Genomic DNA, 13191 nt, shown 5'->3' with positions numbered 1-13191 from the left:
TTTCTACTCCACTGCAAAGAGATTGTCATAACTGCTTAAAACAGAGTCTTCTCCAGACAAAAAAGGATTAACCGGACATCCATCCTTGCCTCCGGCCAGTGAGCCAACACATACTGTACATGTTCTCATCATAGCTGCAAAGAACTGCATCTATTCCCAGAAGGGGACGCATGCTGCCGCGGCTCTTGAGCACTAGCGCCCTCTGTAGCTCGACAGTGGTACTGCATCCCGGCGTGTTCTTCAATAGAATATCAAAGTGGAAAGCGATGAGGCGTAGCCATCGGTTCGTTATTTTTCCGATGGGGGCTATTGATCGGTGGTTGGTCGCGGCCCCCTTTCATTATGTCAGGTCGTCTCCTAACGGGCTATTGGCTTCTCCTTCACTCAGCTGTGTGTTCAGGGTAAAACATAAAAGTTAGACATGGACTGAACAGACGTGACAGAGGCAGAGCAGAATATCACCGGAGCAGCCTCTTTTCTCTTTTGCCCATGTAGCATTGTTTTTCTCCTTGTGTCTTCTTGTGTGTGCGTGTGCGTGCATGTGTTGTTTTTGAGTGTGAGAGCCTGTGCAGATGGACGTGTGTGTGCACTGGCAGGTTTTACATTGTGTGTGTGTGTGTGTTTGTGTGTGTGTGTGTGTGTGTGTGTGATTTTGATTATTTATTTTTTTACCCTGTCGGAGAAGCTCAACTGCAGTGCGGTGCAGTGCCGGGTGCCATGCTGGCACTAATTAAACATCAGTCTGTCAGCTAAATTGGATGTGTCTGCTTCCTTTAATGCAGAAATGAAAGGAGGCAGGAAGAGTAGTGAGAGAAAGAAAAATAAGAGCTTTAAAGAGCAGGAGTGAACGAAAGATAATTTAATTTGAACTCTTTTAGGCTTGAAATGTCGTGGAATGTGTGCAAATGTGAAGAAGGGCTTCTGACCGGGCTACATAAGGGAACCTAAGAAAAACTAAGGAAGTGTGTGCAGCCACGGCGAGGGATACCTGCTCTATTTGGTACCGGCAGCACCGTGAGAGACCAAAGAGGGCCCTGCACAAGCACTAACGCATGCATTTGTTTTCAGTGTGATCAGCAGAGCCCCGGGGCTGAAGCTGGTGGTGGAGACCCTGATGTCGTCTCTGAAGCCCATCGGCAACATCGTGGTCATCTGCTGCGCCTTCTTCATTATCTTCGGCATCCTGGGAGTGCAGGTGAGAAGGGAAGGTTGAGGAGAAGGGAGGATACAGACACAGAAATATACACAATAAAAAACAAAAGGGCAGTTAAACTACCACGCTAGTAACGGCTTTCATCACGGAAAAATATTTCTTCTCCCCCGTGCACATGTATGTACACGCGTATCTCGTCGTAATGGAGATTCATGGCAGCAACAGCCCCGAGGACCAATCTCTCCCAACGAGCTACGTGCCCTTGGCGTACTTCAGGCTCCTGCCTATCAACATGTGTATGTTCATAAACCAGATGTCGAAGTAAAGCCGATACCATGAAACGGGGATTGGAAGTGACTTAGTTTATAAATAGACTGAACTGCTCCTGCGGGGTTGAAAAAGTGCAAAATGTTGGCAGTTCGAGTGTGGTTATTCACTGACCTATGATTTATTTGTGATATATTTTATACCAAGCGGCAACCAAAAAAACACTGACTTGACTTCCTGAAAAAACAAAATCTTATACTTTTAATTAAGGTGTAGGAATTTTCTGGAAATATACTTATGAGATGATATGAGAAATGTCTGAAACCAAACTTTCCACAAACGCCATCATTTGGTTTTATGACCCACTCTTCTGTTGAAGTTCACCGTACCAAATGACGGGCAAGTCTGTGTTTTTCTCCCCTCAGCTCTTCAAAGGGAAGTTCTTCGTTTGCGTAGGAGACGAACTTATGAACATCACCAACAAGTCCGACTGTTTGCTGAACAAAAACAAATGGGAGAGACACAAGTACAACTTTGACAACCTGGGACAGGTGAGGCCTCAGAGGTGCCAAGATTTCTGGCCAATAAATGCGTAAATAAATGTTTTTTTTTTACTATTTGTTTAGCTTCTTCTTCAGAAATTTGGTTTTGGCAAGCATTTCAGTGTACTATGTATTTCTCTCACACCGCGTCTTCCCTTTCTCCATCTCAGGCCTTGATGTCTCTGTTTGTTCTGGCGTCAAAAGATGGCTGGGTGGACATTATGTATAACGGACTAGACGCTGTAGGAGTTGACCAACAGGTAAATATATTCAAAGTCTTAACACAAAAACAATCATGTAAAGTTGGTCCATAGCACATATATTTTGGCTATAGCTGAGGAAAATCATTTGGGCCCCCCCTCAAAAATATTTACTGTCAACAGTTATTTTTAAGTTAGAAGGCAAAGCAGTCTTCCGCTGCACATGTCTACGAAAACCCTCTGTGGCCGGTGTGTGTTTCAGCCCTCAAAGAACCACAACCCGTGGATGCTGCTCTACTTCATCTCCTTCCTGCTGATCGTTGCCTTCTTCGTGCTCAACATGTTCGTGGGCGTCGTGGTGGAGAACTTCCACAAGTGCCGGCGCCACCAGGAGGCCGCCGAGGCCAAGCGCAGGGAGGAAAAGAGACTGAAACGCATGGAGAAAAAGAGACGGAGTAAGGAGAAGGAGCTGGCTGGTCGGTAGTCTTTCCACATCTTTCTGAGTCCTGCTTGATTTGAGCCTGAGCCTTCTTTTTGTTCTTTTGCTTTTTGATTTGGTTTGGCCTAATTCGGAAGAACGCAATTAGTGAGCTAGTACCAACTACAGATGCTATTCTGCGGTAGAACCTTCCCTTTTCCTTTCCCTGTAGGCCCTGCCAGTTTTTGTCCGATGGTCACCTATTATGGCTCTGCAGACTCTGCTCTCTGTGGAGGCTCTTCTTCAACTCCAGCAACGAATTGATCAGGTTGGATTTGAAGAAAAGCTTCCATAATCGGCCGGTTTGTCGAGCTAGGACAGCTGACCGCTGGCGTTAGCATCCCCCCCCCCCCCCCTTTCCCTTGCTCCCTTGCCTGGCCTTCCGTAGACGTCGTGCTTGGGATGGCCCCTTGGAGCATGCCCAGTGAGTGCTGACAGACGGGGCTTGCATGGTAGCGGACACACAGAGCTAGAGGGAGGGGGAGTTGTTGGTCATTCAAATCGCCACAAACGAAAACGAGACGACCCCCCTCCCTTCCCCTCTTCTGCATGTGGTTTAGTACAGCCGAAGGGGCAGGGATAGACTAAATCTGCAAGTCAATGAAGAGCTTCTCCCTGTAGTGTTCCTGTCGCTAAGATCGGAGATCATTTGGGTGAGATTTGTAGGAGTTAGCCCTAATTTCCTGCCCGTTCCCCCTCCCTTTTGGCTGTAAAGGAGTTTGGTTTTTTATACTTTCCACTGCCTCCTCCTATATGCAGAAACGCCAGTGCTAGCATATGCTAGCATTAGACTTTTTTGTGGATTTGGCGCCTATACATTTTACCCACTTAATCCAAAGGCATTTCATTAAATTACTACAAGGAGCAGTGGACATTATAGTTTTCTTAAAGCGCCGTCTATATGACTTGATCGTTTTCTTTGACAATAGAAATGTTTCCATCCAACTCTTGAGAAATACAGATGGAAATCGAACTTCTTTTTTCAGGAGGCGTCTGCCAAGAGTATCCAACCAATCGAGAAACTCTCCCAGACCCTTGCTCACTCAGTCCAACACATGTACACTTTATACCTCAAGGCCCCTTCTTCTCCTGAAAGCACACAAAATCTTTCATATTACTAAATTGGTCTCCCTGTTTTTGCTTCTCCCTTTTCAAATTTGTTGGTTGAAAAGGTTGTTGTTTTCCACTGGCTTGGTATTTTTGCCAGGAAAACCTTTTTTCCGGTATGATTTAGGGGGGATAACAGTTTAGTTTATTAGTAAAATAGGAAGACAGAAAGGCTGGTTGCTCAGAGAAAGAGGCAGCTTACTTGTGCAAGTCAGTAGAATACAGTTTTTAAGGTGGTTGTAAATGTCTGCTTTGGTTCAAGAACTTTGGTTTGAGAGATAACGGCTTCCTGGTTGTTACAAAACAAAACAAAAGTGTTAATCTAAAGAACTGGACTCAGAATTACTGGAAAGACAAAACGTAGGAACATAAACCAGCTTAATCTGACGTCACTTCCTTCTGGCCTTACTCCATCCCTCTTTCCCTCTTTCTCTCTCTTTGACTCTCCTGTTTCAAACTCTCAGTCAACCTTCCTTCCTTGCTTTCTTCTGCTTCTGTCTGACTAACCCGGTCTCATTCCTCTAGATTTATTGGTTCCGGGGGTGAGTTGGGCCCTCTCTGAAGGCACATTGAAAGGTACAGAGATTTCAGCATGTTCTGTGTGTCCCTTTTTAAAACCCTCACCACCGACCACGACCACCCACCATGGTGGCTAGGGTTCTAAGTTCAAATGATCACGGGAGGTAGGGCCCCTCTCGCGTCCCCGCCCCCCTGCCTCTCTCCCATCAGCTCTCAGTCCACTGGACATGCTGTTACCTGTTTTCTCTGTCGTGGCTTTGTCTTTCACAGCACATCCACACCCACCGCGATCCATCCACCGTCCACGGCACTGCACCGCCACCACAACCACAACCACCACAACCACCACCACCACCACAAGAGAAGGAGACTCTTGTCTTGTTAGGGTGGCAGGGAAACTGAGATGGGGATGTGGCGAGACAGGGAAAGGGTTCTGATGCGCAGCAAATGTTGGACTTGTTTTTTGGTAAAGGATTCCAGAGTGTATTTTTCCTCACGCTGCAGTCAAATAATTATTACAGGACACTTTTAAAGAATAATTCCAGTTTACTACATCCACTTTTCTCTAGGGATAACCATCTTTTCTGTGAGACTATAGTTCTCAGCAAAGTAATTGCTGAGCTCCGGGCAGTGTAGGGCAAGAGGCATGAGCGCTAAGACTATTACACGGGTTGTAACATGACTGGTGCTTTGATCCATTCAGTAGATGTTGAGGTATTTACTTGAGTAAGAGAAACATTTAAACCTGCTGATAGCTCTAGATGAAAAGTCAGGGGATCACCAAAGTCATTGGAGTTCCTGTTGGGACCATGAATGTGAATTTGCAATCCCATTCAGTAGAGATATTTCAGTCTGACTGAAGTGGTGGACCAACCCGACTGACATCCTTAGAGCCTTGCCAGCACGGCTAAAAACAAGACTAAAGGTCAACAGTCATGCCAGCAGCTCTGTGAGACTCTATTGAAGCAACCTTGGAACCCATCAGTTATCGGCCTGATAAGGACCAACGGACAATATTTCTAATTAAAAGCTAATGTGAAGCTAATAATAAATAGATACATTGTCATCATATGGGTGCTAGGCGTTTCCAAGATTGCAAGATTCCAAGGTCGTAGTATTTCTCCAACACTGACTGTTAATCTGGACACAAGCAGTGGCCGCTCAATTGTGATTGGTCAATACTACTCTGACGGAAAGGCTTCATATACCAAAATCTTATCCCGTCACCTACAGATTCTGCATTCATATGCCGACATGTTTATAGTGATGACTACTTCACTACTTTGAACTAACCATATATGTTAAGCTTGTTAGTATCCAAGACAAATATATCCTCTCGGGGACAATATAAGTACCTTAAACCTCCGACTTGCTACTTAGCTCGAAACCAAAAAAAAGTATAGTTGAGGTTGATGCAAATGACTTTGACAGTATTTTGTCGAATTGTTCACACAGACAGTGTGTCTCTCTGGCCAACAACTATAAATTGAGTTCAGGGGAGCTCTGTAAACTGTAATGGATGTTTACAATGGACAGTACAGGTCGTCATTTACCACATGCCTCTTCCAAATAAGTTGTGAACCTTTTCTGATTATCTGACTGCTTGTGTAGTCTTGTTGACTTGCTGAGTACAATATTATTATTATTACCAATAGGAATGATGGCCAAAGCGCTTGTAATAAGGCCCAAGTTTTGATAGCTTGGAATCATCCTTCAAACTTTACTGAGTTGCATTTCTCTTTTTGAGCTCTGTGATTTCAACTTACTGCTGCTACAGTAGATGAGAGGCCAAGAGATGCTACAACCAAATTTACCCCTGGGGATGAATAAAGTATATATCTATCTATCTAGATTAGAGAGCGTTCTCAGGTTGAACAAGGGCCCTCTTGGATGAACAGATTATCTCTGTTGCTGACGTTCTTTATATATAAAACCCTCTTTTAAAAGTCACTGGCCTCCTTTAAAGGGCAACGGGCCATAGTAAATGTGGCCACAGTAAATTAAACTGCAACAAACTCTGTTGGATATAACTAGTTTTTTTTTCCGGCTGCAATCTCCACAGCTTTGGCTCCAAATAGCTTGTTGTTGGCTACAAAGAGGGCTTGAATAGTTTCTTTGGTGGAGAACAATCTGTTTATGTTTTATCAGAAGTCGGTAGGTTACCGTTATTGAATCATGAAATAGAGTTCACGCACTGGCCAAACTGCATGAATTGATCTCCACCTAATGGCTGATTTACTGCAACACACTGTATGAAGGTCACCGCAGTACGAGCTGTTATTAAGCGAGAGACCACAGCGGGTCGGCTCTTGTTGGCCTTAAGGGTCGTCTCAGGTCTGTCTGAGCACTCCGACTGGTTTGCCGGCACACATGGTCGCAACTTGTTTCCATGGCGATCAATTCGAGAACGACGGCCCCCTTCCTGAACTACTGAATGTTGGTGCGTTGTGCTCGAGGTTCTGTCTTTGTTCACACATATATTACTGTGTGTGTGTGTTTCCCAAGTGTTTGCAGTATTTTGTTAACTTTACCCAAAGGCAACTGCAGAAGTGCCAAGAACACAAAACACACACAGAGAATACCGTGTGCCAGTCGTGTCTTTGTGTTAGGATGGTCAACACTCAGAGAATAAGGTGCTTGTATAAGAGATGTCACGTTACAAAGAATGTAGCACTTGATAGCAATATTACCAAACTTACAGGATTCTCGATACCAATTTTTTATGCCACGGTATAAAACAAAACGTTGGGCTTCGTGTTAGGAAGTCAGTCTCATATCTTGTTTATATTGCTGCTTCAATCATTTCTTCAAGTTTACCCCTCAAAACTAAATTTTACAAGATTACATTTGAACACATCATGATAATGTTCCAATTTACCTTCACCTAATACTCTCTTTTTTTTTTGGTGCAGAATAGAGCTTGAACATTATCACTATTTTACTCTATGCAGCCTCCGATAATGTTAGCTGTTAGCACGGCATGACTGTGCTATCACGGATTCATATAGTTAGCGGATGACCTGAACAAAGAGAGGGGAGGAGACGATTGAGGAGGCACATTTGGATTTTGCCTGAGATGTTGATGGAGGAAGGAGTAGGGATGCATAAGGGTGGATGGGAAAGGTGGTGGAGTTGCACCAAGAAACACACCGATTCAAATTGTGACTATGTAGCCGCAGACATGCAAGGGTTAGAAACTAGAGCCTTGTGGGCTTGGACTCGAGTCAGACGCAAGTCTCAGAGACTTGACTGACTTGAAGAAACCACATTGTTTTGTACCGCCCAGATGTTGCATGTGGGTGGTTCAGGGTGTCCACCCGGTGGGTGTGCAAAACACAAGGCGTTGTCACCAGAGACCGGTGTTTAAATCCCCTTCGATTTAGGTCAGGGGAACATCGTGTTTTTTTATTAAACTAAATGTTTGTTTGTCTTTTTCACACCAAGGCAGAGATCACAATATAGAGAGCTGAGATCTTTTTTAAATCTCTCTCTTAGCCAAGTGCCCTAAGTTGTTAACTGTGAACGTATACAAGTTTAATTATTGGCTGGAAGAAGGTATATTCTTCTGCAAAAGGGCAAAAAGGCAGGAAAACAAATGAAATATTTTTATAACTGAGCAGATACATTCAGTGTCGTTTATCTCCACGTGTGGCTGTGTGTGTGTGTGTGTGTGTGTGTGTGTGTGTGTGTACCTCCAATGGGTCTGTCAGAGAGTTCTGGCTCTTGCCATGTTAACAGATGGCCCTCGACTTCCCAAGCGGGCTGAACAGATCGACACTGCAGCCCGAGTGAGCACTGGCTGGGTCAGCCCCCACATGAATAAGACAGAGTTGACTCTCTCATCACACTCTCTCATCACATCGCCTGAAACAGTCATCTCTCTATCAAGGAGTGCAAGTGCATGGATGGAACAGCATGCACACTTCAGGCCCTGCCAACAGCGTAGGCATCCTCATGATTACCGTGTATGGCCGTCGCGCTGTATACGCCGCTTTCTGTTCCTGCCAATCAAACCGTCTCAAGCTGCCCTTCAGAGACATTTTGACCCTTTGGAGCACCTGTAGGTGAACGGGAGGGAACTTTTTTTGTTCACCTGCAACTGAGGCTACATCCACAGTAATACGTATGTCCATCCACACAGACGGTTCTGCATCGCTTCTTCGTCCACACGCCAACCTCTTGAAAATGCACATCACATGACCGCTCACGTGCACTGGGCTTTTGGAAAATGTGCTTCCGGTTTTACACCGTCACGCACGTGCGTGACGGTGTAAAACCGGAAGCACATTTTCTACACAATGCAGTTGGTTTAAGTTGCAGAAAATACTGCTGAGGAAGAACGGCGATGGCGAAAAGAGGGATCGTAGATTTCTTTGCTCTGAGACCCAATCGAGTAGTGAACGCCAGTGTGTACGTCATCGTTTCCAAACTTATCCTTTTACGCCCGTCCACACCAAGACATTCAAACTTAAGATATGCGTTTGAAAATGGAAACGTAGTAGTGTGGGCATCAAGCACGTGGTGGCGGCACCATGCACGTTCCTGCCTTGTTTCATGCTATTCCGCCGTTCAACAACTTATCTATTATTTTGGATATTCCCTGTTGGGTAAAGAGTAAAGCACAGTGAAATATGCTGATGCAAAATGAACACGCCTATTACGTAGCATTACATTCTCTGAAACAGCACATTATCTTTGCTTGTGCATTTTATGTCTTATCTTAATGCAAATCGAAAAATGTGGAAATTGACCAAGTAATAAAAGAAGTGATGAATTGACAACATCTGCTCATATTAAACCTAATTGGAATACTCCAGTCTTACATTTCGGATTATAGACTTTGCCATTTGAAAAAATATCTTTGTGAAACTTTAATAATCCTAAAACTTACTTTGAGGTTGGCAAACTTTTCACAGTGTAAATCTTACGCCACGTAACGCGAGTCTACTACTACTACGGTCGGTAAGAAAATTGAATCGTGACTTTTAAACTTGGAGAACGGTGTTGTCAGAAAAGTGAGTTTACAGGTGTGCCGATGGTGGAGTCACAGCAGCAGCTGATGCGGACAATGTGGCTGCTGTGTTCTGCATGTAGATTCATAAATCCTCATCACCTTGAGGTCGGTAAACAAAAGTCCCTTTCATATGTTCTGCTGTTAATCTCTGTTGTCACTACACGACCAGCAGTCAACAACAACGTGAGGATAATAGGATCACACACACACACACACACACACAGACATCCAAAAACATGCAAAGCAGCTTGACATTCCATTAATAGCTGTTCTTCATCTACTGGCTCTCACACACTCTCTCTCACACACACACACACACACACACACACACGTAAACCAGCCGGTGCCAATCCTCAGCTGTATCTGGGTCAGAGCTAACAGAGATGAATCTTACTGAAGTTTTCACATTGTTCCCCTTTCTTTCTTTCTTCTGTTCCTCTGTTGCTGAGATGTGATTAATAACACCAATCCTTTAGAAGGGGAGGGAGGGGAATAAGAGCAGGGGGGGGGGGGGGATTCTCAGAGGAGAAAGAGTGATGTAACTTGGCCAGAAAGTCTCAGATGCAGATCTCAGGGAGTTAAAGTGTAATGCCATGGGTGTAGGTGGCGGTGTCAATGTGATGAATCTTTCATAACTTTTGGGGGTCAGCGTGCGACTGGAAGCCATGTTAATAGAACTGCTTTGGGGTGTGCCACTCGCCGTCTAGGTTTCATATCAGAGAGCGTGCTAATGAAGCAAATTTGCCTCCTGGATGACATTAAATATATACGGACCGATGACGGATATGTACTGTGACAGAAACAGAAACTAATGGATGACGTTGATATGCCTGCAAAAGGCTAAAATCGAAAGTAATATAGGGGGCTAATTAAGTTCATTAATTTCCACAGCAAGCGGAACGTTGTAACATTAATAATTGCTGTGAAAGCTCATACAGCATTTGGCGAACTTTGATTGAAAAGCTGTTTTGTGCGAGAAGAAACTGCCCAGACAACTCTGAATGTTTCATTTGGGGTACTTTCACCATGAATATTTCATCTGCAGAAATATCGAGGAGGGAACGGAGTGGAGTGGCAGGCCGCGTCCCACCATAGTGCTGCCCTGCTGCTCTCAATGTAGTGCTGAAAGAGCCTCCAGATGGACTTTTGAATGTAACCTTCCTGTCAACTAGGCACGGGGGGTTTGGCGAGGACGACATCGGTGCTAAATGTTCAGTGGACATACCGTTTAGGGTGTTAGCATGCTGACACTGGCTGGTTGACTCAAAGGGCAACTGAAGCTGATGGGAAGGTCGTTGGTTTGGTCCTAAATTATTGGACAAGTGGTGGCAGCAGGTTAGAAGGTAAAGGTTTTACACCCGAGGGGGAACAGCGATGTCTGGACCAAACTCCAATGGCGATCGTTCCAATGGCTGTTGAGAGGCTTCGCTCAATTCCGTTAATATCGACCTGATGGTGGTGCTGTAGAGGAAAAGTCCGGGGATCACCCAAGGCCCTAGGCTTCATTCTTTGGGATCCATGTGTGTCATAAATGCACAAAATTGTCACGGCCACAAGTGTGATCTTCCTTAAAAAAAAGATGTTCGACAACAAATGAGACGATGACGAGAAGGCACCTACCACATCATAAACAAACGAATATTATATCAACATGCACATTTTAGTTAAATTTTACTGTGCTACTAAAATAGTTACACTTTAATAGTTAATAATAAAATGCTCACACCCTTGGTCGATTAAAACTTGACACGATGAGGTTGATGAAATATGATCAAGATTGACGGGGACATTTGACACCAAGGCCGTGGGTACCCTCGTCTTTTCAACGGGACCTTTTGTGACAACCCCCAATGGGAGCGAGGCCACATTAGCATGCGGACGGGCTGGCAGGATCCGATCTCGGTGTCGTACAGACCTTTACACCTGATGCGTGTAAACAAGGCCGAAGACGACATTTACAAAAGGTAGCTGGCAAAATGAACACTACGATCGATCCAATAGTTGCGAAGCCGTTTCGTCTGGACCAAAGTGGTGGAGCGACAGACCAACCAGCAGGCCAACAGCATCATCATCATCATCATCCCTAAAGTCGAGCTACAGATACATTTGAGTGAGGATTATTTATCAAGTTCAACCGATTACAGTGCACGGCCACAACTCACCCCGGCTCTCTCTAGAGTTTCCCTTTCCTGTTTCCCACTATCTCATTTCCGTTTCTTTGCCTTCTTCTGAATCTGTTTTTGATGGATATTGGTACGGGAACTTGTGGAAATTTGGGTGCACCAGCGTGTTGTCCTATTTACTCCATCCTTCGAACATATGCTAATTTCTCCTTTCTAATTTACTTAAGCTAATTCACGTTTGGTTTATAGCTTTTGAAGGCGTTGTATATTGTTTTTACTGAAGGGGTAGAACAGGTCCAAATCCAAGCCTGGGCCCTTTTAACCAAGGGAGGCTCAGATCTTGATATCATCTACCTTACGAGGACTTCTTCTGTCCAGTTGCGTCACGGTTGACAGGGACCGTGTGGATATCGCTGCTCTGCGTATGATCCTGGAGTCCGCAGAGGGAGGAAGGGTGACACATTATACTGTTGAAAAGCTTCCCATCGGTCTGTAACTTGTCATCAGTGTTATCCCTGTTGCTCCGCCCTCCACCCACGCCGTCCAATCGCTTGCCTTCACCATTCAGTCCCACATTTCAATTGGTCCATCCTGCTCAAGTATGACTCAGAAAGAGGTGTGTCAGTCTACTATGTGAACCAGCACTGTGTGTGTGTGTGTGTGTGTGTAGGTGTGTGTATGTGTGTGTGTGTTGGTATGTGTGTGTGTGTTATCATGCCCTGTCATTTTGAATGATGTCATGTTTCCTTATTTCTTTGCCTGTTTTCTTCTGGACTCCCTCAATTAGCTCTGCTGCTCCTCTCTGTTGTTGCCCCCCGCCCCCCCCCCCCACCCCGTTTAATTCAGTTCTCTTTACTATCGTTTCTCTGTGTCTCCGTGTCTCTTTCTCTCTGCTGAATATTTGAGCAAGGCAGCAGAGCACTCGGGAATTCCAGTTAAATCTTTTCTTTTTGATTGTTTTACAGCGACTGTGTTGACAAATGTTTCTCTCTTTTTTTCTTTTTTAAGACTCAGTGTTTGCTGGATTTCTAAATTGGACGTTCCGCGTCCTTGACATTGACACATTTTTCCAGGCAGACACTGAGTCTCAAGGTTTACTACTGAGCCATTCACCATGAGGGACAGGGGCGTAAAAGCAGCCGCAGCATCCAACCAAACTGCTGCCTCTGAAATGTCAAAATTTGAAACGTTTCGCGACGATATTTTACTCATTTCCATCCAGATCTTTGACCTTGAAGTGCACTGTTGCTGCTTTTACGGCCCATTGCCCTGCCCGTTCTTTCACAGCCACTCTTTTTTGTCATGTGGGTTCCAAACCTTTAAGTCCCTACATCTCATCCATTTCCCGTCAGCCATAGCATATCCGCACTTCTTACCCAAATAGTCCAATACCCGTACATCTCTGATGGAACTACCAAACCCATGAAGGCCTTCGGATACATCCAGAGGAGATCCAGCTAAGCAGAAACCATTGCACAAGAATCGAAGCTGTAGCAGAGTCTCGTGTTGTTTTGAGATTCACGGTGAGGCCCCCGTTTCCATCAGAGTAGCTGGCACAGCATCCTTTCCACCTCACAACCTACCGTAGACACCGCCACGTGATCACCACATTCTGGACAGCTGTAGGTCCACTCCGTTCCAGACCCATTCTCCACATATCCAATCCAACCCAACCTGCGCTCACCCACACAGGCACAGTACAGCCATGGTGCTGTACTGTGCCTTTCCTACTCATCGGCAACCACACTTGAGGACCCTTACTGTGTCTGTATTTCCCAACAAAGACCG

At 45.0% G+C, this 13191-nt stretch overlaps 1 protein-coding gene across 1 annotated transcript in view; it reads left to right on the top strand.

Moving 5' to 3' along the window:
- Positions 1 to 13191, top strand: part of cacna1g (calcium channel, voltage-dependent, T type, alpha 1G subunit) — a 188604-nt gene that overhangs the window by 151934 nt on the left and 23479 nt on the right. The window contains 5 exon segments of the mRNA XM_034558363.1: positions 1069 to 1195; positions 1846 to 1971; positions 2133 to 2222; positions 2425 to 2617; positions 4273 to 4323. Coding sequence (XP_034414254.1) covers positions 1069 to 1195; positions 1846 to 1971; positions 2133 to 2222; positions 2425 to 2617; positions 4273 to 4323 — 587 coding nt within the window.

This window comes from Cyclopterus lumpus, chromosome 19, assembly GCF_009769545.1.
Source record: "Cyclopterus lumpus isolate fCycLum1 chromosome 19, fCycLum1.pri, whole genome shotgun sequence".
NCBI lineage: Eukaryota > Metazoa > Chordata > Actinopteri > Perciformes > Cyclopteridae > Cyclopterus > Cyclopterus lumpus.
The sequence above is the reverse complement of the archived record's forward strand: the minus strand, read 5'-3'. Positions and strand labels throughout refer to the sequence as shown.